This window comes from Colletotrichum higginsianum, chromosome 8 (assembly GCF_001672515.1).
Source record: "Colletotrichum higginsianum IMI 349063 chromosome 8, whole genome shotgun sequence".
Taxonomy (NCBI): Eukaryota; Fungi; Ascomycota; class Sordariomycetes; order Glomerellales; family Glomerellaceae; genus Colletotrichum; species Colletotrichum higginsianum.
Genome location: NC_030960.1, coordinates 1,524,893 through 1,545,780, shown reverse-complemented (window position 1 = coordinate 1,545,780; position 20,888 = coordinate 1,524,893). Strand labels below are relative to the sequence as shown.

General features: G+C 56.8%; 11 protein-coding genes across 11 annotated transcripts; 4 read left to right on the top strand and 7 right to left on the bottom strand.

Moving 5' to 3' along the window:
- Positions 1-301: 301 nt before the first annotated feature.
- Positions 302-1,775, top strand: CH63R_11429 (Btb poz-like protein; the record flags this gene model as incomplete). Its single annotated transcript, XM_018306403.1, has 3 exons — positions 302-426; positions 492-1,126; positions 1,219-1,775. The coding sequence occupies 3 exons, from the start codon at positions 302-304 to the stop codon at positions 1,773-1,775; spliced, it is 1,317 nt and encodes a 438-aa protein (XP_018153244.1).
- Positions 1,776-1,867: 92 nt separating this feature from the next.
- CH63R_11428 (uncharacterized protein) lies at positions 1,868-2,977 on the bottom strand (the record flags this gene model as incomplete). Its single annotated transcript, XM_018306402.1, has 1 exon — positions 1,868-2,977. One exon carries the CDS (start codon positions 2,975-2,977, stop codon positions 1,868-1,870), a length of 1,110 nt encoding a protein of 369 aa, XP_018153243.1.
- Positions 2,978-3,438: 461 nt separating this feature from the next.
- CH63R_11427 (Obg-like ATPase 1) lies at positions 3,439-6,892 on the bottom strand (the record flags this gene model as incomplete). The annotated part of the gene is made up of 5 exons (XM_018306401.1): positions 3,439-4,696; positions 4,750-4,795; positions 5,451-5,997; positions 6,208-6,765; positions 6,818-6,892. 5 exons carry the CDS (start codon positions 6,890-6,892, stop codon positions 3,439-3,441), a joined length of 2,484 nt encoding a protein of 827 aa, XP_018153242.1.
- Positions 6,893-8,016: 1,124 nt separating this feature from the next.
- On the top strand, positions 8,017-8,852 carry CH63R_11426 (Upf0326 protein hag1; the record flags this gene model as incomplete). The annotated part of the gene is made up of 2 exons (XM_018306400.1): positions 8,017-8,121; positions 8,202-8,852. 2 exons carry the CDS (start codon positions 8,017-8,019, stop codon positions 8,850-8,852), a joined length of 756 nt encoding a protein of 251 aa, XP_018153241.1.
- Positions 8,853-9,151: 299 nt separating this feature from the next.
- On the bottom strand, positions 9,152-9,877 carry CH63R_11425 (Mitochondrial ribosomal protein subunit protein; the record flags this gene model as incomplete). Its single annotated transcript, XM_018306399.1, has 1 exon — positions 9,152-9,877. One exon carries the CDS (start codon positions 9,875-9,877, stop codon positions 9,152-9,154), a length of 726 nt encoding a protein of 241 aa, XP_018153240.1.
- Positions 9,878-10,304: 427 nt separating this feature from the next.
- CH63R_11424 (Tim44-like domain-containing protein) lies at positions 10,305-11,973 on the top strand (the record flags this gene model as incomplete). Its single annotated transcript, XM_018306398.1, has 2 exons — positions 10,305-11,242; positions 11,298-11,973. The coding sequence occupies 2 exons, from the start codon at positions 10,305-10,307 to the stop codon at positions 11,971-11,973; spliced, it is 1,614 nt and encodes a 537-aa protein (XP_018153239.1).
- Positions 11,974-12,405: 432 nt separating this feature from the next.
- CH63R_11423 (uncharacterized protein) lies at positions 12,406-13,158 on the bottom strand (the record flags this gene model as incomplete). Its single annotated transcript, XM_018306397.1, has 1 exon — positions 12,406-13,158. The coding sequence occupies one exon, from the start codon at positions 13,156-13,158 to the stop codon at positions 12,406-12,408; it is 753 nt and encodes a 250-aa protein (XP_018153238.1).
- Positions 13,159-13,552: 394 nt separating this feature from the next.
- CH63R_11422 (oxidoreductase family protein) lies at positions 13,553-14,767 on the bottom strand (the record flags this gene model as incomplete). The annotated part of the gene is made up of 2 exons (XM_018306396.1): positions 13,553-14,100; positions 14,173-14,767. 2 exons carry the CDS (start codon positions 14,765-14,767, stop codon positions 13,553-13,555), a joined length of 1,143 nt encoding a protein of 380 aa, XP_018153237.1.
- A 1,645-nt stretch (positions 14,768-16,412) lies between these two features.
- Positions 16,413-17,615, top strand: CH63R_11421 (Mitochondrial phosphate carrier protein; the record flags this gene model as incomplete). The annotated part of the gene is made up of 4 exons (XM_018306395.1): positions 16,413-16,534; positions 16,621-17,091; positions 17,160-17,512; positions 17,584-17,615. The coding sequence occupies 4 exons, from the start codon at positions 16,413-16,415 to the stop codon at positions 17,613-17,615; spliced, it is 978 nt and encodes a 325-aa protein (XP_018153236.1).
- Positions 17,616-19,563: 1,948 nt separating this feature from the next.
- On the bottom strand, positions 19,564-19,923 carry CH63R_11420 (Oxidoreductase family protein; the record flags this gene model as incomplete). The annotated part of the gene is made up of 1 exon (XM_018306394.1): positions 19,564-19,923. The coding sequence occupies one exon, from the start codon at positions 19,921-19,923 to the stop codon at positions 19,564-19,566; it is 360 nt and encodes a 119-aa protein (XP_018153235.1).
- A 266-nt stretch (positions 19,924-20,189) lies between these two features.
- On the bottom strand, positions 20,190-20,883 carry CH63R_11419 (uncharacterized protein; the record flags this gene model as incomplete). The annotated part of the gene is made up of 3 exons (XM_018306393.1): positions 20,190-20,416; positions 20,456-20,722; positions 20,853-20,883. The coding sequence occupies 3 exons, from the start codon at positions 20,881-20,883 to the stop codon at positions 20,190-20,192; spliced, it is 525 nt and encodes a 174-aa protein (XP_018153234.1).
- Positions 20,884-20,888: the final 5 nt, after the last annotated feature.

The window sequence follows — 20,888 nt, the reverse complement described above, 5'->3', positions numbered from 1 at the left end:
TGATTAGCGACAAGGCAGACCCATGCGAGCGATGCCACAGTCCTGATCCTTCGCCGGAGTCCTACGTCTTGCCTCCTCCGCTCCAGGCAAGGTGGGGGGGGGTTCGCGCGAGGAGGCATGCCGCGATCAAACTCCGCCACCACGGGCCGTTGCGCTATTAGAGTCCTAGGCCACCCGCGCCTCGCCGCGTCCGAAAAGCACGGAACTTTGCAAAGCACTGTAAACTATCGAAAGTGGCTTGCTCTTCTCCTCCCCCAAGCCTTTCACCTGTTTTGCAGCGCCGTCCGTGTTGCTGGAGTATATGATGAGTTCCGACGGCACGCTGGGTGACGAGAGGGAGGCAGAGAGCATAACTCCCATCCAAGAGAAGATGCCTGGCAGTATCAGCAGCGGTTCTACCAAGTCACTGTCGTCGTTGTATAGAGTGTAAGTCGAAGCCACCGTCCCCAGGAACCGCTTCCGTCTCGCAACAACCCAACCAACATAAATAGTGCTCTGGAAGACCAACGTGCCAAACTCCAAGAACCTGATGCGCCTCCCGAGAAGATACGCCCGCCGATAGCACCCCAAGGCAACCTCATCCTCGTCGTCGGGCCCTCGCAGGTGGAAATCCGCGTCCACGCCCTCATCCTCTCCAACGCCTCCCCCGTCTTCGCCTCCATGCTCGAGCGGGCCCGGTACGGCGAGGGCGTCGCCCTCCAGCACGCCACGCCCTCGGACCCGGCCCGCATCCCCTTGCCGGACGACGACCCTGCCGCCATGGAGACCGTCTGCCGCATCGTCCACGGCAGGGTCCTCGACGCCACCGGGTCGTCGCCTAGCGTTCTCGACGCATCACCCGCTCACGTGCTCGCCGTCGCAGTGTTGGCTGACAAGTATGACTGCGCCCCGGCGCTGGCGCTGGCCGCCGAGCACTGGTTGCGGCCCGAGACGATGGAGGACGTCGCGCGGTGGGGCCACATCTGCCCCAAGCGGCGGGATCTCCTCGTCGCTGCCTACTGGCTAAAGCACGAAAAGGGGTTCGAGGCCGGGTCGAGAAGGTTGCTGGCCGAGGTCTCCGGAAGCTTCCGGCCGTTGGCAGAAGGTCGACAGAGCTTGGACGAGAACATCGCCTTGCGAGTCGCCCGTGAGTTGTCTTCTTACTCCCCCTTCCTTTTCACTTCCCAGATATTCATATGCCCGTTTGAACACGCACCCCCCCGCTGACACACACGCAAGTCGCCCTGGAAGAGAGACGGAACGAGCTCCGCGTCTCCCTCTACACCTCGCTGATGCAGCCCATCATCAACCCGGCGCCCTGCCGGTGCTCCCGTCCCAAACGACGATGGTGGCGCCCGAGCTCCTACCGCGTCCCCCCGGCCGAGGTCGTCAACGCCGTCATCCGCGGCATCGACCGCGACGTCATGTCGCGCGGGATGCGCTACATGTCCATCAACGAGGCCATCCGGCGCGCCGAAGAGATCCCCGCGGGTGTCGTCAAGAACCGCACCGGCCGGTCCGCCGCCGACATCGACTGGACTTACCCGCACGGCGTCCGGGCCAACGGCGTCTGGCGGCCCTGGCACAAGGGCCTCATGTGGCACCGCGCCGAGGAGTTCCGCGAGAAGGAGCTGAGCGGGGGCGTCTGCCTGCGCTGCCTGCACCCGCAGATGCGGTGCGAGGAGCCGAGGCACAACGAGGGGAGGCTGCAGGAGATTTGGGAATGGCTCACGCCCGGTGCCAAGACGTGGCTGCTGCGTGCCGACGATGGTGCTGGCAAGCTTCCCGAGTGGTAGTTATTGTCCTTGAATTGATTCATCTCAGCAGTTGGATATCGTTCTCTACGTGACAGAAACGCCGCAGTCTTCATTTGAAGTGACGGTACATATCATGGACGACAACCTTCGTGCATCTCATCCCGGCAGTACGCCCTCACAAGCTTCACTTCGGGCATGACCAACAGTGCAGCTCGTACAAAGCCATTCTCTATATCCAACGCAGCCGCCGCCGCCGCCGAAGCCAACGCTTCTTCCGCCTCAGACCCCTCCATGTCCAGCTGCCCTTCTGATGTCGCCTCCGCCGCCTTCGCCATGACCCAGCCCCTCGCAACCTCGCTCATCCACGCCCCAGCCAACCGTCGCATCCACCCGTCGTCTCTGACGCCCGTCGCCGTACCGGCATTAGTCTCCCTCTCCCTCGCCCACGCCTCCAGGTTGAACGCGCAGAATACGGGGCTGCGCCAGTATCCCCCTAAGCACCCCTTGACGCGCGCGACCTCGTCCGCGTCCTCAACGTCCATCGTGACGACGGTGCCGCCTGCGTCCCCAAACAATCGCCTCACGACGCCCATGTCCCAGGTGCAGGGGCCGACAGACACGACGTCCAACTTGACGCTCACCCTTTCTAGGCGGGCCGCGTTCCGGAACAGGCGCGTGAACCACGCCGCCTCCGCGCGCGAGGCGAGGATGTGCCGTGCCCGGCGGATGAGGTTCCTAATACCGCGCGGCTCGTCGCCCTCGATGTCGACTCGTCTGTCGAGTTCGAGGACGTCGCGCCGGCTGTCGAACCAGTACCGCGACGTCCTCGCCGGATTCTCCGAGTCGTCGGCGGCGTCGTACGTGAGAGAAACAACCCCCCCGTGCATCGTCGCTATCGCGCGCGCCTCACGGCATGCCCCGGCGATGGCGGGTGGGCGCATGAGCGGCGTGATGTGCTTCTTTTTGTTATCCCGCTTCCATGGCCTCAAGATCCGGACGGGGATCGCGAGGGACCAGATCCGGTGTCTGATTTCAGGCGGTAGCCGTCGGAATTGCGGAAAGTAGAGCGCCGGCTCCTCTCGAGTAAGTAGTCTCTCTACCGCGTCGAGTCTCCTATTCAAGACTGTTTGCGATCGCGCAATCTCCTCCAGGAGAGTTATCGTCCGCACCTGCAACGCAGTGGCCGTCATTTCGTTGACCGGGGCCATGCTGTAGTTTGCAGCGTCGATCGCTGGCGCCATGTTTCTCTGGTCGAATTGCTCTTGAGACTCTCACGATTCTCTTTCTGCGGTAGTATCCGAACGGTCCACGGCTTCTGAGATCACCCAGTGACCATGATTGTGAGCCAAAACGACCCCGGAGCGGGGAGTCTCGGGAACCTATTGTACATCAATCAACATTCAAAGACATACGGAGCCTTCCGTCCCCGCCTGGGATTTCTTGGCTTCCTGTGTGGATTAGCGTCGTCTGTTGTTCGCGTTTGGTTTGTCATTCTGCCACAACGCGTATGCCTCGTAACTAAGCATCTTGGTAAGCAAGCGACCGTCCGATTGTGCATGGAGAGCCGTGCAGGTACTCCGTTTATTGGCTGTTAAGGTTTATTGGTGTTTGCTGAAAAAGCGACGAGTCATCTCCGATTGGATCATTTGAATCCGTGTCATCCTTGGGACCCCAAGGAGACGCAAAGACGCCCCAATTCCCTCTACAGCTTGAAGTCTGCATTATTCTTTTCCCAGCCCCGCGGCGTCTCGTCCAGATCAGCGACTTTCTCGACCAGGCCCAGCTTAAGATTGCGGTTCCGCTCGGTGCAGAGCTCGTACGTTGTGCTGAGGTTGAACAGCAGCGTGTGCGACGAGTAGCCAGTGTTGACCATGTCCTCGAACACGGACCGGGCCTGTCTGGTCAGCGAGCCATCATATGTGTCGAAGGATAGTAGGGCTAGTCTTACCTCTGTAAGCTTGCCGGTGTAGAGGAGGCAGACGGCAAGATTGACTCCGACCATTTCATCGGCAAACTCTCCCTTTAGGTCTTGCCACGATTGCAGTGCGGCATCGTACTCGCCGTCGGCCATCTGACAAAGCGCGGTGATGACCCTCTCGGCATGCTTTCCGTCCTCTCCGGAGTCCTGAACAGAGCGACGTGCTGCCTCAGTGTCACCTAGGTGCAGCCACAAAAGTGCCCGGGACAGCGCCATCTTGCCATCGCCGCGGTCTCTCAATGTGCTCAGATGACGTGCAGCACCTGCGAGGTCGTCCATCTCAATCAGGGCGCCAGTGACATTGATGCCCAAGTCTGTCAGCCGTGCTTTCCAGAGCTCGCGCGCCGAGTTATCATGCCGGATCGTCGCCTTGCTGATCTGCTCCCGCGCTTCCCTCGCCAAGTCGTGATAGCTCATGACAGACCTCCGCGGGTCGCTGAAACCGAGAGCCTGCAACCGCACATTGAGAACCCGCAACTCCCATGGAACGAGGTGCTCGCCGGTAGTCTCGTCAATGTAGACACCGGCGTTGAGGTCTTCCAGTGCCCCGACCTCCTGCGCCGCTATCGGCGTTGCGTCGATGAGCGTCAGACATGCTAGACGCGTGTACAGCAGGCTGAAGATCCTTTGGTGGTCTGCGGGGTCGACACGAGGTCGCTCCGGGCCCCCAGTGGCCGTTAGTTCCTGGACAGCAGCGATGGCAGCCGCTCGGAAGTGGCCTTTAGCTAGGAGGTCTTCCAGTGACGCATCGGCCGGTGGTTGCTTGGATGAGTTTCGAAAGGCAACGGGGATGTTGACCGGATTGATACTGTGGTAGATTTCTGGGCGCAGAAGAAAGCCGAAGTCCTTGGTGACGGTCGTCTTCACGGGCGGCGCCGGAGACGGTGGTGCAGCCGGCGAGCGTTGGACTGATATCGGACGCTGCTGCGTCTTTTCTTCTGTTGCAGCGGTTTTGGGCGACAGTGGGTCATTCAGAGGTGTGCTGTGCGAATGTGTCAGTCATTGAGTCGGACCCAGATGGGAGAAGGGGCTCACTCGTCCAGGTCCAGGGGACCCTTGGTTGAAGATCGAGGACGGACAGCTATTTCAGGTCATATTCAGCTTGGTTTTCTTCTTGGTACACAGAGTTGTCTTCTGTTTCGAGCTTCCTTCATGAGAGAGATGAAAGCTCTACCAACGCCGAGGACCACTGCGGTGAAAGAACATGGGGACAAGACGGCTAATGAGGATCTTCGAGCAGCTGAACATGAAGGATGAACAAGGGAAACCCACGTCTCGTTACTGATATGTTCCGCCCATGTCCGCGATTCACCGGTTGTTGGCTCATATTGTTGACCCGGAAAATCCCAAAGATAGGTAATTATCGAATGTGTTGATGGAGGAATAAGACGATGGATGAAGGTGATGTGCAAATGGTCCAGAATAGAGGTACCGATGTCACTTGGTCCGTGCTGCGACTGGCCGATAGCAAGGGCGGCGTATCGGGAAAACGGCGGCAATTTTGTAGCTGGAAATCCCTCTCCCTCCATGCTCCTGCGGTGGTAACAGGCATGGAGCTTCACCAGACAGCAGATTCTACGCATCATCACAAAAACATACACGACTAACAACACAAAGGTCAGGAAGAATCGGCGTGGCAAAAGGTTCTATTAGCCGGCGGTGATATCTAAACCGAAAAGGCAGAGCTTTTGATCAACCCAATATCTAGAATTTCCATCCGATATTCGTTCTCTAACCCTTAGCAGCACCGGCCTTGATGAGCAAGATGTCTCCATCTTCCACAACGTAGTCCTTGCCCTTGGTCATAACCTTGCCCTTGGCCTTGACCTCGGCTTCACTGCCGAGCTCCTTCAGGGTGGTGAAGTTGTAGACGAGAGCCTGGATGAAGGTCTTCTCGAAATCAGTGTGAATAACACCAGCAGCTTGGGGTGCTTTGGTGCCGTTGCGGATGGTCCACTGGCGGACCTCATCCGTGCCCGTGGTGAAGAAGCTGCCGAGGTTGAGAACCTTGCGCATCTGCAGAACGATCTTGGGCAGAGCCGACTCGGCGCCAACGTTCTTCTGCTCCTCCTTGGACTCAGCCTCGGTCTCGTAGCGCGTCAGGCGCTCCTCGAAAGACACCGAGATAGGGATGATGGGGTCGCCTTGAGCGTGCTCCTTGACCCACTCGGCGACCTTGGGAAGGTACTTGTTCTTCTTGCGAATGAAGTCCTTCTCCGAGAGGTTCACCAAGTAGACGACGGGCTTGGCAGTCAGGAGGAACAAGGGGTTGATGACCTCGACCTGGGATTGTCAGAACAAGATCTTGTAAAATAACGTTGCAGAATCAAAGTAGGTAAAATAGTGTCGAATCAGAACGGGTTTCTTATCTCAGTAGACCTTTGGCCTTCGAAGAGCTGGGTTAAGATTGTCGGACCTTGGGTCCTTTGTCATCATTTGACGGGGGGAGGGCAGTGTTGGGGAAAAAAGGAAACGAAAAAGCTGCTTCCTTACCTCCTTGGGACCCCAGTTGCCCTTTCGGACTTCGTTGCCGTCCTTCAGATGCTGGAGAATCTTCTCCATGGTGGCCTGCTCCTCCATGGCCTTCTTGTGCTCCAGACCCTTGCCGCCAGAGCGAGTCTTCTTCTTCTGGTTCTCAAGGGCCTTCTCGGTGAACTCAATGTCCTTCAACCGCAGCTCATCGCTGATGATCTCGAGATCACGGGTGGGGTTGACGTCACCCTCGACGTGGATGATCTCGGCATCGTCGAAGCAACGAACAACCTGGAAGATGGCATCGACGGCGCGGATGTGCGACAAGAAAGCGTTGCCGAGACCAGCACCGGTGGAGGCACCTCGCGTCAGGCCAGCGATGTCGTAGACCGTCAGGTTGGCGGGGACGCGCGACTTGGGGTTGTACTTTTCGCAAAGCCAATCATAGCGATCGTCGGGGACGATAACACGCGCCTCCTCGGGGTCGATGGTGGCGTAGGGGAAGTTGGCGGGGTTTCCCAGGTTGCACTTGGTAATGGCCTGGAAGAGGGTGGACTTTCCGACGTTTGCAAGGCCAACCTGAAGAGGGGGTCAGCCTGATCCCGCACAGGTTCTAAGGCGTAACACCCACAATTCCACTCTTCAGGTTGTTACCGGGCCTGCCCAGGAGAATCTTCTCTTCGACGACCTGCTTCTTGGGAGGCATGGTGCGTCGTGATTTTGCGTACTGACGGGTGGTTGTGTAGAGTACGGTGCACTTGAGCACTGGAGCTTGGCGAAAGGCAGAGCTAGCTGCGCGGGGGAGCAAAGAGGGGGATGGAGAAGCGAATAGAGGGAGGAGGATGAAGGACGTCGTTTTGACGACTCTGGCTGTGCGACCAGCCCTCAATCACGCGGATTGCCCGAGAGTGGGAGAGTAGAGCGGTAGAGAGAGAGAAGAGAGGAAGGAAGAGGAAGAAATCGCGAGGATTGTTGATCGAGAAGAAAAAGCTTTTGCGCCGGGCGATTGTGCGGCCTTGGTAGATGAAATTTAACGGGCCCCACCTGAAAGGAACGGAGCGGGGGTACCTCGAGGGGGTTTCGGCGCATCGGCGGAAAGAAAGGCCGGACATGCGACTCGCAGCCCAACTGGGAAACAGCAGGGGCAGGAATGACCCAAAGCTGGAAAGCTGGAAGCAAGCTCTCGGAAGGCGCGCGGGGCTGGGTGGACGCTTGACGTCGTGCACCTCTGACCTCATTCCTCGCCATTTCATTGGATCGCATTGGGCTCAACCCGCATGCAGTGAAGTGAGTACTTTGCTGTTCCAGTGAACACCACCCAATCTTGGTGGCTGATGCCGGCTCCTTGAAGTATCCTTCCCAATGCCGACCATTTGCAGCAAGCAAGACTGCCTTTCGCTGACGCCCGCATCCTGCACCGAGCACCGCCTGAGCCAAGGCCTCAGGTCCAGTCGGTAACAGGTAATAGGTACCTCGCTGCTGCGAGACGAGAGCCAGGTGGTGGCTGCTTAGCCGGACGCATTGTGTTTGCTTCCTGGTTGTTCTGAACTGTCTTTTTGTCTTTGGTTGCTGAAACATACCGTCTATCGCTGTCCCTATTCTATACCTTGAAGATAGATACCCAGGGTTTCCCTAGGCATCCTTATTGCGTGCGGTACCTGCACCTAGTCAACTCTTCTCTTTTCTCCCTCTTCTCTTCCTTTTTACCTCATCCAGCTCGTCTTAACTTTCCCCCCTCACGCTGAGGTACCTCGGAGCCCATCCGCGCTGCTTGACAACGTAATACTCTCGGGAAAAGAGCTCACCTCATCCGGCAACCCGGTTGTGAAAATGGCTCCCCGATCGAGCAACCCCAGACAATCCGTTGCTTCGCACAGGTCGACATTATCGCTGTCAAAGACCGAAGTCTCGATCCATGTCTACGATCTGCTTCCTGTAAGTTCCTGGACCCACCACCGGGTTGCGCGGTACACATCGCCATCGTCGCCGTCTGCTAAAACAAGTCGCCTGCACAGCCAGGGCGGTTATCCTCTGTCCTCTGGACGGTCGGCGCGTCACTTCTTCATTCAGGCGTCGTCATTAACGGCAGAGAGTATGCCTACGGCGGACACGAGCGACGCGGGGTGACCGGGGTCTACTGGACGAAGCCCAAGACAGAGCCCCCCGGCGGCACGTTCAAGTCGGAGATCCTTCACGGCTTCACCTTTGCGACGCAGGCCGAGATCGACGCGATACTCGAGGAGGCGTCCAAGGAGTTCCTGGGTACCTCCTACAACCTCCTGACCAAGAACTGCAACCACTTCACCTCCTACCTGTGCAAGAAGCTTACCGGCCGTCCCGGTCCTGGCTGGCTCAACCGTGCGGCGAGCATCGGCGTCGCGTTGCCATGCGTCGTCCCCCGAGACTGGATCGACCCGCCCGAGTACGAGACTGCCGACGGCGCGCTCCTGGAAGATGACGATGACCACGCACACGAAGGCTCTAGGATGCTGAAGCAGTCACCGCCGAGATTTCTCACCCAAAACCCAAAGGATCAGGCCGAGGACGCCGACTGGGACAGCGAAGATGAGCGTCGCCGTGGAGGTAATGGCAAGGGCAAGAAAGCTGTGAGGGACACTGCAGGGCGCGATCTGCCTGCTGCCGAAAGGGCCCCTGATGGGAAGTGATGTCTATATAGCCGGGAACAGAGCGGTAAGGCATAGGTACCTGGCGTTGCAGGTCTGGCGTAATTTTCTTTTTGGTGGGCTCCTATGGTTTGGACGGCGTACAGCACTTGATACCAGTGGGGATGGTTGGACATTTGCATATCGACGTAAATATCAGAATGCAAGAAAAGCTGCTCTTTGCGATATATGGTACAGTTGTACACGTATTGTACATGCGTGTTTGCTTCCTCTGCGACCCCCCAGCCGCTGCCGCTGCCGCTGCCGCTGCCGCCGCCATGTGCCTGTATGGGATTTTTTTTCTAGACACGCCTAGGGTTCTTGCTCCTCGTTCCACCAAACTTCAATCTCGTAGAGTCGGACACCCGTACGATCTTGTTTCTCCAGAATTTGCCCTCGGGAGCCATGAGGACCTTGACTGCCGCATCGCGTCCGACGCCGAACCCTCTCAGCACGAGCTCAAGCTTGTTGACCTTCTTGTGCCATCCGGCGTAGTTCAGCTTCTCGAGGACGTATGCCGTCAATTGATAGGCGGCATCATAGCCCTTTCTCCTCGACTTCTTGAAGCCGATGTTGCCGGTCGACAGAGAGATGATGGCGCCGCGGTCGGGTTTCGTCACAGTGACGTGCGTGTTGTGCTTGTGGGAGTAGACGTGCATGTGGTACGGCTCCAAGAGGTCCTCCTGATCAGGAACGAGGTCGTCGAGTCCTGAGCCGAGGGGGTTGGACGCATTGCCAGAGGCCTTGTTCAGGGTATCGAGCAGCAGACTCTGGGACGGGTCAGGCGTGCTGGGCGTGCTGGACGTGCTGGTCGTGCTCGGGGCCGAAGATCTCCCTAGTGTCGCCGGCGCGCGCGAACCATACATGGCAGCGAGCAGCTCCTGGCCTCCTTTCTTGGCCTCATCGGCGCGCGGCGTCTGGGAGAAGGATCGGAGGAGGGCAGGAGAGCATCGGGCTATCGGTGATGGGCGAGCGACATTTTGGAAGAGGGATCTCGCCAGAAGGCGGGTCGTCGGAGCGGAGCTCATCGCGGGGGGAAGAGAGATTCGTGGCCTTCCTGTTGCGATTAGGGAAGCCTATTACTGCAGTCGTGACGGTGGCGCACCCCGTGAAGTTTTCAGAAATTTGGCCAAGCTCGCACGCTGATTGAAAGTCTGGAGACACTGGCGCTATCTGATTGGATCCGAAGGAAGTACGTACCTGTCGGCTCGTCTTCGGTTGAACAGGGGCCCAGATTTTTCCGCCCTCCGCCTCCAACCGAAATCGCAGGCAGAACGAGCTTCCCAAGTCTGGCCCGGCGCGAGCCAAAATTTCTCGCACCTTCACTTGCCCCCCCCCCGAATCGTCATCCGCATCTCCCTTTCGCCCCTCTCTCCCCTTTTCTCTCTTTTTTTCCTTCCGAGTCCCTCTATGCTTATCGTCGGGAGGACGGTCGGCTAGGAAAATCCACACATTATGAACTCTCTGGTGCAGTCGGCGAGGAGCAATCCTCAGAATGCTCTTGCGAGAGCTTCCGCGCGAGCGGTTCAAACCCACGGCAGAACGCCCGCATACCGCCGGTTACTTTCCACAGAACTTAATGGCAACGCCGCGCTGGCCTTTTCACGACACCCCTCCACATTCCGACCCACCCCGTTGCGATCGCAGTTTCTCCCTGAAGATGTCCGCTCCATCTCGAGCTCGATGCAATCGCGCTCTTTCCACCTGACGGCCCGACAGCTCCAGCAGCAGCAGCAGACCGAAAAGCCCAAGACACCTGAGGACGCCGCCAAGACCGCCGAGGAGACAAAGCCCAAGGACGCCGAGTCGGAGGCCAAAGAGGAGTCCTCCGAGAAGAAGGAGGGTGAGGAGAAGACCGAGGGGAAGGAGGAGGGCGAGCAGAAGGAAAAGAAGGATGACCTGCCGCCGCCGCCGCCCCACGGTGACAAGACGCCTTGGGAGGTCTTCAGAGAGACGCTGCAGACCGAGTTTGGCAAGTCCAAGGAATGGAACGAATCGACAAAGGCCCTCTCTGGCGAAATCCAGGATTTTGCCGAGAGCGAGAGGGTTCGCAAGGCCCGCGAAGCCTACGAGAAGTCCTCCGGCGCCATTTCGTCCGCTGCGACCACCGCCGTCAAGACCACCGCCGGGGCCATTGGCAAGGGAGCTGCTTGGACCTGGGATACCACCGCGATGAAGGGCGTCCGTAAGGTCGCCAACGTTACGGGAGACGTCCTCGACAAGGCAACGAAGCCCATCCGCGAGACCGAGGCGTACAAGAACGTCAAGGATGTTATCGATGACGGTAGCAGCTCCCGCTATGGCGGCTGGGTCGAGAAGGAGGAGCGCAGGAAGAAGCGCGAGGCTGAAGCGCTCAAGTCCGGCCAACCCGAGATTCTTGAAGAGGATCCCAAGTACGTTTGGCTTGATACACCCCTGTGTGGGAGCGTATGACTGACTCTAGCACAGCGCCGGCACCAACGTTACGCTCCACAAGGACGCCGCCTGGAAGGAGGCGTGGAGGGACTTCAAGGACTCAAACAAGTTCGCCCAGGGTTTCTTTAGCGCCGGCAAGGTGTACCGCGAATCCGACAACCCCCTCATCGAGACCGCACGACTGGTAACGGATAAGATCGGGGGCTGGTTCGCCGAGAACGAGACGGCGCAGGTCATCAAGAAGTTCCGCACGATGGACCCCAACTTCCAGACGGAGCCTTTCCTGAAGGAGCTCCGCGAGTACATTCTGCCCGAAGTTCTCGACGCCTACGTCAAGGGCGACATCGAGACGCTCAAGCTCTGGCTATCCGAGGCCCAGTACTCTGTGTACGAGGCGCTGACGAAGCAGTACCTCACGGCGGGCCTCAAGTCGGACGGCAAGATCCTCGACATTCGCCACGTCGACATTGTGCGCGCTCGCATGCTCGACCCCGGTGAAATCCCCGTCTTCGTCATCACCTGCAGGACGCAGGAGGTTCACGTCTACCGCAACGCCAAGTCCGGCGAGCTGGCGGCTGGCATGGAAGACAAGGTGCAGCTGGTGACGTACGCCATCGGCATCACGCGTGTGCCGGAGGACGTCAGCAACCCGGAGACAAGAGGATGGCGTCTCATTGAGATGCAGAAGAGCGGAAAGGACTACTACTAAACACCACAACCACAACCACTTACACAACCCCTACTTATTTTTGAAGGAGTTTGATGCTGCTGTTTTTTCTCCGGGATTGCCAGGCAGGTCCGAGGATGTTGGATGATGAACCATAACCCCCCCTTCGCCAACCCTTTTTCTTTTCCAGCCGACAACAAAAAAGTGTTTTATTACTTGTACAAAAAATAGAATGGGGAAAGAGAGGGTGAGAGAAAGCATATGGGAACGGGCGAAATATTAGGGGCGAAGCTACTGCGAAAGGCGAAGCGTGGCCGGCCGGAGGGGGAAACCAAACCAAACACCGCTCTTGAAGGCTATATATGTATGTGTACGTGTAGAAGGAAGATGACTGTCGTCCGTCTCTCACGCAGGAGAGAGATGATTTGCCATACTTGCGATGTAATACCACGAGAACTCTCAAAAAGGGTGTCCTCACCCCCGAAACTCTCCGCGTTCGTCCTCCTCTCCGTCCTCTTCTCCATCCTCCTTTCCGTCCTCCCGCTTTTCCACTCGCCTCGACTTGGACGTCGTGTCTTCGTCCCCCAGCTCCTCTTCATCCTGCGACCGGGTACGTCTCTTCTTCGTCCGGGACCGAATCTCCTTCTCCACTTCCAGCTGCTCTCCCTTCTCTTCACCCCCCTTCTTCTTTTTCTTCTCCCCCACATGCTGCTGCTGCTCCTCTTCCCTCAACGCCTCCCGTACCTCCATCAACACCTTGCCGAGCAGATTCAACCCCCAGCCTCCCCGGTCGGACGCCGGCGCCTTGTCGGGCGCGAACCCGATGCCCCAGATGCGGTCCGTCGGGCTCGCCTCGACGAGCTCGCGGGAGCCCGTCGCCAGCAGCCGCTCCCGGAGGTGCGGCGCGCCGCGGAATTTATGGAGGTTGCCCTCGCGGACGACGCGCTCCCTCTCGGCGTCCCACCGCGCGCCGTCGAAGCCGCGGACCCTGCGCCCGAGTGCCCTGACTTTGCGCGGGTGGTCCGCCCTGAGGATCGCGAGCGCGGCGTAGGCGTCGGCGAAGAGGAGGGCTTTGCCGTGCATCATGTAGTGCTCTGCCGTCATGAAGGTGATGGGCGGGGAGGAGGAGGCAGTGGCGGCGATGGTGAAAGGGTCTCTTGTCCACCACTGGGAGAGGTAGCCCTCTGGACCGGTCTCGCGCCAGAAGTAGATTGGCGATGTTTCCATGATGGAGACGATTGTGGATGATGCGGGTTTGTTCATTCCTGAAGCGCTTTTTGAGAGACGGTTCGAGGATTTGGCGTGGTTATATGTAGGTGCGTGAGACGCAGTTATGGATGGGCTGTCTGCCTAGCCCGAGTGTTAGTGCCGTCGCCGGATGAGTCAACATGGGTTGAGGCTTTGATCCCAAGTCCACACATGGTTAGAAGAGAAGATCAAACAAGGCAAGTATTCCAAAATCACAATTGAGACCTGACTTTTGCAGACTGACTGGAAAATCAAAACGTTATTGCTCGTGGGTGGTATCAGATGGCTTCATTGTCATCCATTGACTCATACTCTCGTCAGTAGCATCTGATACTCTCATCAGTGGCATCTTCGTTCTCCCAACACAACTCACTCAACTAGAGCCCGAAAAGAACCCGGCAATCTGCTCGTGCCTCCTCACGGCATCCTCGAAACTCGCCACGCCGGCCGCGCCCTCGCCCTCGGCGAAGGCCTCGTACACGGCCCCGATACACCTCGCCGGCACGGGCAGCCCGCCCTGCCAGTCCGCCCACGCCCATGCCACCCTCTCGACCACGTCGCTCTCGAAGTCGTGCACCTCGATCCGGACCGCGTCGCCGTCCGCGAACGCCTGCAGCGCCGCGCTGTCCTGGGACACGAGGCGGATCTCGCCCCTCTCGCCGTGGACCGTCCACGCGAGCTGCGGGTCGCCAGGGAAGGGCTGCCCGCGCCGGAAGCGCGCGAGGAGCGTGGCGTCCGTCGCGATGAGGTCCGATGGCGGGAGGGTCGTCGTCGCGACGATGAGGTCCGGGACGTCGTTCGGGATCGTCTCGACGATCTGCTTGGTCGAAGGGTCGCGGATTCGGATGTTGGGCCGCTGGATCTGCGCGTGGCTGTGCCGGATGACCGCCTCGCCCAGGACGTGCTGGATCTGATCGAACACTGAGAGCGTCGGGATTTGTATCAGCAAAAACAACATACGTGACGGATGGAAAAGGGATACGCTCGACTTACGGTGTCCGAACCCGATGGTGACGATGTTGCCCCCGATCTCCCGCTGGGCGAAGTACCTCAGCCCGACCGGCAGAATCTCCCGGTCAATCGAGCCACCGGACGCCTTGATCTCGCTGCTCAGGACTTTCCCGATCCGCCCTTCCTCCAAGAGCTCCCGGACCTTCAGCAACGCCGGCGCGAACCGCCCCTGCACCCCAACCGCCGTCCGGCCGCCGGCCTCCCTCGCCGCGTCCGCCAGCTTCTGCGCGTGTTCGACATCCTGCGCGAGCGGCCACTCAACGTAGACGTGCTTCCCGGCTTTCACGCTGGGCAGCGCCGTGTCGTAGTGCTGGTCGACGCGCGTCGAGACGACGACGAGGTCAACGTCCGGGTCTGCGGCGAGGTCGGACGGGCTGCCGTAAGCCTTGGTCTCGGAGGGGAGTTCGTAGGCCGCGACGGCGCGGCGGGCTGCCTCGACGCTCGAGTTACAGAGGGCCGTGATTGTGTATTTTGAGCGGCCGCGGGCGGAGAGGAGGTAGGGGAGGTGAGCGCGGCTTGCCCAGGCCGTCGTCGCGCTGGACGAGAGTCCGATGATGCCGACGCGGATGGGTGCCATTGTGAGTGGTGGTCTGGTCTTTGGGGTAACAAAATCGGTCGTTGGTGAGTTGTGGATGAGATAAGAGCCAGTAGGGAATGATATATAAGTGAATGTGAGGGCGTGACGATGATGTGATTGTTGTATTTGTAAGACTGCCGGATTTGTAAGCTCCACGGGATGGTGTGCACCTTGGTAAAAGCTGGTTGACCTCAGTCTCACGGGGATCCAGAGAAACGAAACGTCTTTCGTTGATCTTTCAAACAGCCTTCGATTGTAAGCTACCACAGCCCGATGGCCAACATTTATCTTGCATAGCCTGCAGAGACCCCCTTGAGGTAGGATAGGTGTGGTTGTTGGCCGCCCTATTCCAAGGGGATGTCTGCGAGCTATGCGAAGCACACAGTGAGTTGTTACTGGACCGCGACAGCTTCCACGGACTGAGAGGGATTTCTCCAAATGGCGTCGTGGAGGTCCAGGAGGTCCGAGGACATTGTGGGAAGCCATTTATGGCACCTCTTGTTACGCTCGTTAGCTGCAGCAGGCTTTCCCCGTGGCATCAAATTTCGAGGCTATATGTCACTTACACTGCAACAGTGCGCGACTCATACTGGGAATGATCTCATCGATATTGGCAGTGAACTACCTAAACCAGAAGCTACTCTTTGCCATAGAGTGTTTTGGTCTTGGCGCAGGTTGCAAAGCCAGCCACTACGTCTCGAAGGTTAACACAGCTTCCAGTTATTCCTATATTTACTGTGTCTCATCCTCTGTCTTCTGCTTACAGTTCTAGAGTCTATTTTAAGTCTTTTTTTACTACTACTACAAGGCCCTTTCAAGTAACTGTTCGATTCTGCTATGCTGTTAGTAAGATTCGTTAGGGTGCTTCCTCAGTTCTTTTTGCTGTTATTGGAGCTCAAGTACAACAACCTGTGCTCTCTCATTCACTGTTAGCTAGTTAGCCGGTGATTCTTGCGATTCTTATGCCTGGTTTCCGACATTGTCAAAATTTTGACATGCCTGTCTCCTCTGCTTTGGAGCCCTATACTTCCATCCTGCTTGCTTTAAGCTGGCGGGAGAATGCCGCACCCATATTGTGATGAATTTTCTTCTGTTTAGTGATAGGCCAGTGCCGTTGAGTCGGAAGTGCTTTTCGCGCCTTCGCGCCCAGATCGTCTTGAAGCCGTTGTGTCTGGGGCGTCGCCCCTTATAATGATCTTGGATTCCACTGTCTCAACCATTTCCGGACACGTCGGATTGTGCGACGGTCCGCTGATGGCTTACTTTAACAGGTTGATCCTAACGTGGTGAACTGACAATTATAGTAGAAAGAGATCTCACTGATGAGTATGGGCTGTCGTTGTTTTGTAAAGTATTTGTAGAGAGCGTTAGTGATATCCTGGCTGAACGATCCGGTATGTAATCCGGCGGCGGGTTGAGTCGGAAAGTCGGAAAATCACGCAGTGCCGAACCCACTTCCAAGGTTTCGAAACCCAGTCGTTGCTAGATAAAGCTGACAAGTAACTGCCTTGGGAAAAGCAGAGACAGTCTTGCTTACTATTTCTTTTTGCTTCGCTCTCTATTGCGAGAACATATTACTCACGCGCTCCTAAGACCATTGTGACTTTGCCTCTCTTCTACTACAGCTCCTATCGCTACTGTCGCAATGGGTGTCTCTTTGAACGACGCGCCTGCTGGGCCGCAGGGCATTGATCTCTACTCCCGCTTCGCCCTTGCTGGTGCCCTGGGCTGCTCCCTTACCCACGGCGCCTTCACTCCCGTCGATGTGTACGTTTAATTACTACTCGCGCCGTATCATCTCGTCCAGCATGACGAGCAGCCCGCCTTATCCATCCCTGTTCTCTGAGCCCCAGCTTTGCCTGCCTGCTTGTAATCGCTTCCCTCACTGACACGCGCTATTCAAGCGTCAAGACCAAAATCCAGCTTGACCCGGCCACCTACAACCGCGGCATGATTGGCGGTTTCCGCCAGGTCATCCAGAATGAGGGCGCCGGTGCCCTGTTGACCGGCTTCGGCCCGACCTTCACCGGATACTTCATCCAGGGGGCCTTTAAGTTTGGTGGTTACGAGTTCTTCAAGAAGCAGGCCATCGACTTGATCGGCCTCGACGCCGCGCGCCAGAACCGCACTGCCGTCTACTCCGTCTCTGCCGCCTCTGCCGAGTTCTTCGCCTCCATCGCCCTCAGCCCTCTCGAGGCTACCCGCATCCGTCTTGTTTCGACTCCAGGCTTCGCCAACGGTCTCATTGGTGGCTTCAGCAAGATCCTTACCCAGGAAGGCATCGGCGCTTTCTACTCTGGATTCGTCCCCATCTTGTTCAAGCAGTACGTTGGACCGTTCCACACGTGGCACGTCTCACGGAATTGAAACTCCGACTGACAGAGGTATCCAGGATCCCCTACACCGTCACCAAGTTTGTCGCTTTCGAGAAGGTTTCCGAGGCCGTCTTCTCCCAGCTCGACAAGTCTAGCCTGTCCGGTGCCGCCCAGACGGGTGTGAACCTGGGTTCTGGTCTTATGGCCGGATTTGCTGCCGCCATTGTGTCTCAGCCCGCCGATACCATGTTGTCAAAGATCAACAAGACCAAGGGTCTGCCGGGCGAAGGCGTTGTATCGCGCCTCGTCAAGATTGCCGGCGAGCTCGGTGTCCGTGGCTCTTTCGCCGGTCTCCCCACCCGTCTGTTCATGGTCGGTGGTCTGACCGCTGGCCAATTCGCCATCTACGGAGACATCAAGAAGGCTCTTGGTAAGCTGCTTATTTTCTGTTTTCTTTTTGTGTTCTTAATCGAGTTTGAACATAGCTAACTCTATCTCCAGGCGCCACCAACGGTGTTGAGATAGCTAAATAGATTAATAATGCTCCGAGAATTTGTGTACCATAATACTATAATAGAATGGAATGTGTTAGACCGTTACATATGCTACGGAAGACCATCTGTTTTTCTACTTCTCTCGCCTGGTATCATGCTCTTGGACCCAGATCGAAAGTGCGCGCTGGCCTGTCGCGGAATCATACCAATACTCCGAACACTGAGATTATCTTGTTCACCGATGCCAAAGCCACGCGACCTGGCGACGCCTCGCTGGGGAAGAACAGCAGCTCATCCCGGCGAAGCGTAACCGCGGCAGCCTCTGCACTGTGTCCTGCTGCTGCGAACATGGCATGGCGGAAGAGGGATTCGCCGACGTAAAGATAACACAACTACAACTCGTTGCAAACTCAGTGTTTTCTGGAAAGGCATACGCCAAGGGAGTAATTCTTAATCTTTAATGAAGCGAGACCCTCGAGACGATGGTGAAAGGAGAATAGGCTGGCAGGCCTGCGACTCATATGCTGTATAGGAGAAAGCCAATAAGGTGCCGCGAGGACCGAACAAGCATGGTTTTAAGAACTGGTTCTGGAGAATTTTGTGTTTGTCAAGAGCTACCAGAGAACTCACGTTAGCAGTCTGGTAAGTTTGTATTAGTAGAAAAATGTGATTGTTTTCCATGACCGCGTACTAAACAATGGGGCGGCTCTTAGAATAAGGTCACAGAGTAAACAACAAACTTAGAGGAAGGCAGGTCTTATCGATGAACGTCTCGTCAAAGCTAAGCATCCTTGAGGGGACGTCTACGAGATATTAGACCTCATACTTTAAGGTGCATAAACTGTATATACACCACTCATGAAACTATAGAAAACATTGTTGTACATATCTTGTCCACAACAATCTTTCGCTACGCTAACAACTGCGCCATGGAGGGGTATATGTACGGCATTGCCTGGTCGTCGGCCGGCAGCCGTCCCGCCAACAAAGCGTGGTGGTTAGTGGAATCGCTGCCAACGTCACCAGTATGATTTGATGGCTACCCAATCTGCCCTGCTAATCTGGGCTTAATCGTTCGGAAGCGGCAAGGCCTAGTATTCGCAACAGTTAACCAGATCGTGGTTCCTTAACAGTATAAGAGATCAGTAACCGGTTAAGTCCAGCCCTAGCAGTCAGATGCCCATATCTGGTACCCGTATATCCATCAACTCTTTGGCAAAAGCCCTCAAGATCAGACCCTGCAAGGATTAAGTTGCTGCTTCCCTATAAAATCAAGCTCTTCTATCTTCTACAGCGGACGCGGCGTAAAAGAGGTACTTGTTCTAGGACACGTGGCGGCTGATCTTGCATTGCAAATGCGGAGGGGGTTTCTGGCAGTTGGCTCAGCGGATGTAGGGTCCCATCAGATCTTGACTTCTAGCAGTGAGCGAGGCGTCTACTGGGAGTTTGGATCAGCCGACGCACCTCTGCCCAGGTTCTGTGTATGGCGGTTTCGTGGGAAAGGGAGGAAGGTAAAGCTAAGCTGCAGGCATCCAAGATGTACAAAAGCTGTACGGCGAACCATTCATTCTTACGATGACAGTTTGTACAAGCGCCCTTCTGTGCACTTGGTAAGATAACGGGGTAGTTTATACTTGGAGGCACACTGCCTATTCTTAGCTGCACTTTTCGCGTCCGTAACGTACGGTGATAGAAACAAGCCAATCGATTTGAAGGAATGCACCAACCATTTCTCAGGAGGGGGATTATACAAAGCTAGATATACACAATACATTAAGCAGGTGCTCGGTTTAGCTCGCAGCTTCGCGACTGCGTAAGAAACTGCTGCAGGTTCTACCCTAAACCTTTCTATTTAGACTTCCTACACTGCTGGAAGCGTTTGATCTGTTTGAACTGGTAATACTGCGTTTTATTGGCAGCTATTAGCAAAGAACCGAGCCATGCTCATAGAAACACCATGACCTTCCACCATCTGCTCCTCTCACCTTCAAGCTAGCACCAGAAACGCCGAGGCCAGCAACCCCCATATCCCGAGCCCCGCCATCGTAACGACGGGCCTCGCCGCGGGGCTGTCGGCGATGTTCAACCCGAGGATGTTGGAGATGGACAGGTTCCGGTCGTTGACTGACAGGCAACTCCTGAAGGCGGCGAGCGCCCTGGCCTCGTCCCTCTCGTACTTCTCCGGCAGCTCGCACCACTCGTAGCAGTTGTCGATGAGGTGGACGGGGTTCGGCGAGCAGCAGGCCACCATCGGGGCCGCCGAGATGTTGCGGCCGGGGATGGCGGCCCAGCTGATGTTCTTTGGGATGGGGAGATCCGAGCGGATGCTGTTGCCGGCGCAGGCCATTTTTGGATCGATGGAGATTGACGGTGGTGGTGGTGGTGGCTGGGTATCGTGTCTGTTGTCAGGATGCAGTCGACGTTATGGTGAGGCTTCGGCGGATCGTGTATGGCAAAGTGTCGTTAGGTGCTGTGCATACGAAGAGCTCAAAGGGGCCTCCCAAAAAACATTATTCTTATGCACAACCCGTGCTATTTACACACTGCGAGAGAGGGTCTCGGGTCTCTTTTTATGAGCAGCATGGGGTTCACAAAACCCCTTTAAATGGTTGCCTAAAATGGTTCTATAGGAACAGTTTGCCAGTATGCCAAGTCGCAGGGCGCAGCATCCCTTCGAGTGTAACTCGCTGCCGCCATCGTGACCTGGGCTGTGATGCTTCGGTTAAGGATCTTCACGATTTGGCATTCGTGGTAGGGCTTGGCGATGACGTCGAAAGGATCGCTGTCAGACGCTAAGAAAGTTGGCGTCGAGTCTTTGGGGAAACACGAGTGCCGCAGCCCTACTTGACACATAGTGTGACATGGTGGGAGTGTCTTACACGGAGCAACGGCAACGGAGCGAATGGGATTGTCTTGGAGTAAGTCATTGATGAACGGAATGACTGCTGCGTTTAATGGATTGTCTGTGGCGTCCGGTACGTTCTCGCTCACGAGTTGCGGATGAGCACCCGCATCAGCACGTCGCGGTCCCGAGACGCTCAGCATGCTCGCAAACTGCCCCTCGGTCTTTGATCTATCCGTAATGACTATAATCTTCTTTCCCTCCCTTTCAGCATCGCCAACAAGTCCGTCGCCCCATCTTTGAGCTATGATGACTCGGCAAAGGCAGTTCCACAGACTATCAGGAGCTCATCTAACCAAAAACGCGACATCTTCATTTTTCTACGGAGTCGTCACATTTTGGCTGCGTTGCTCATGTTGCGGAGCCTGGCGGACCTGGCGGAGCCTGCTTGTCGTCGGAGACCATGATTG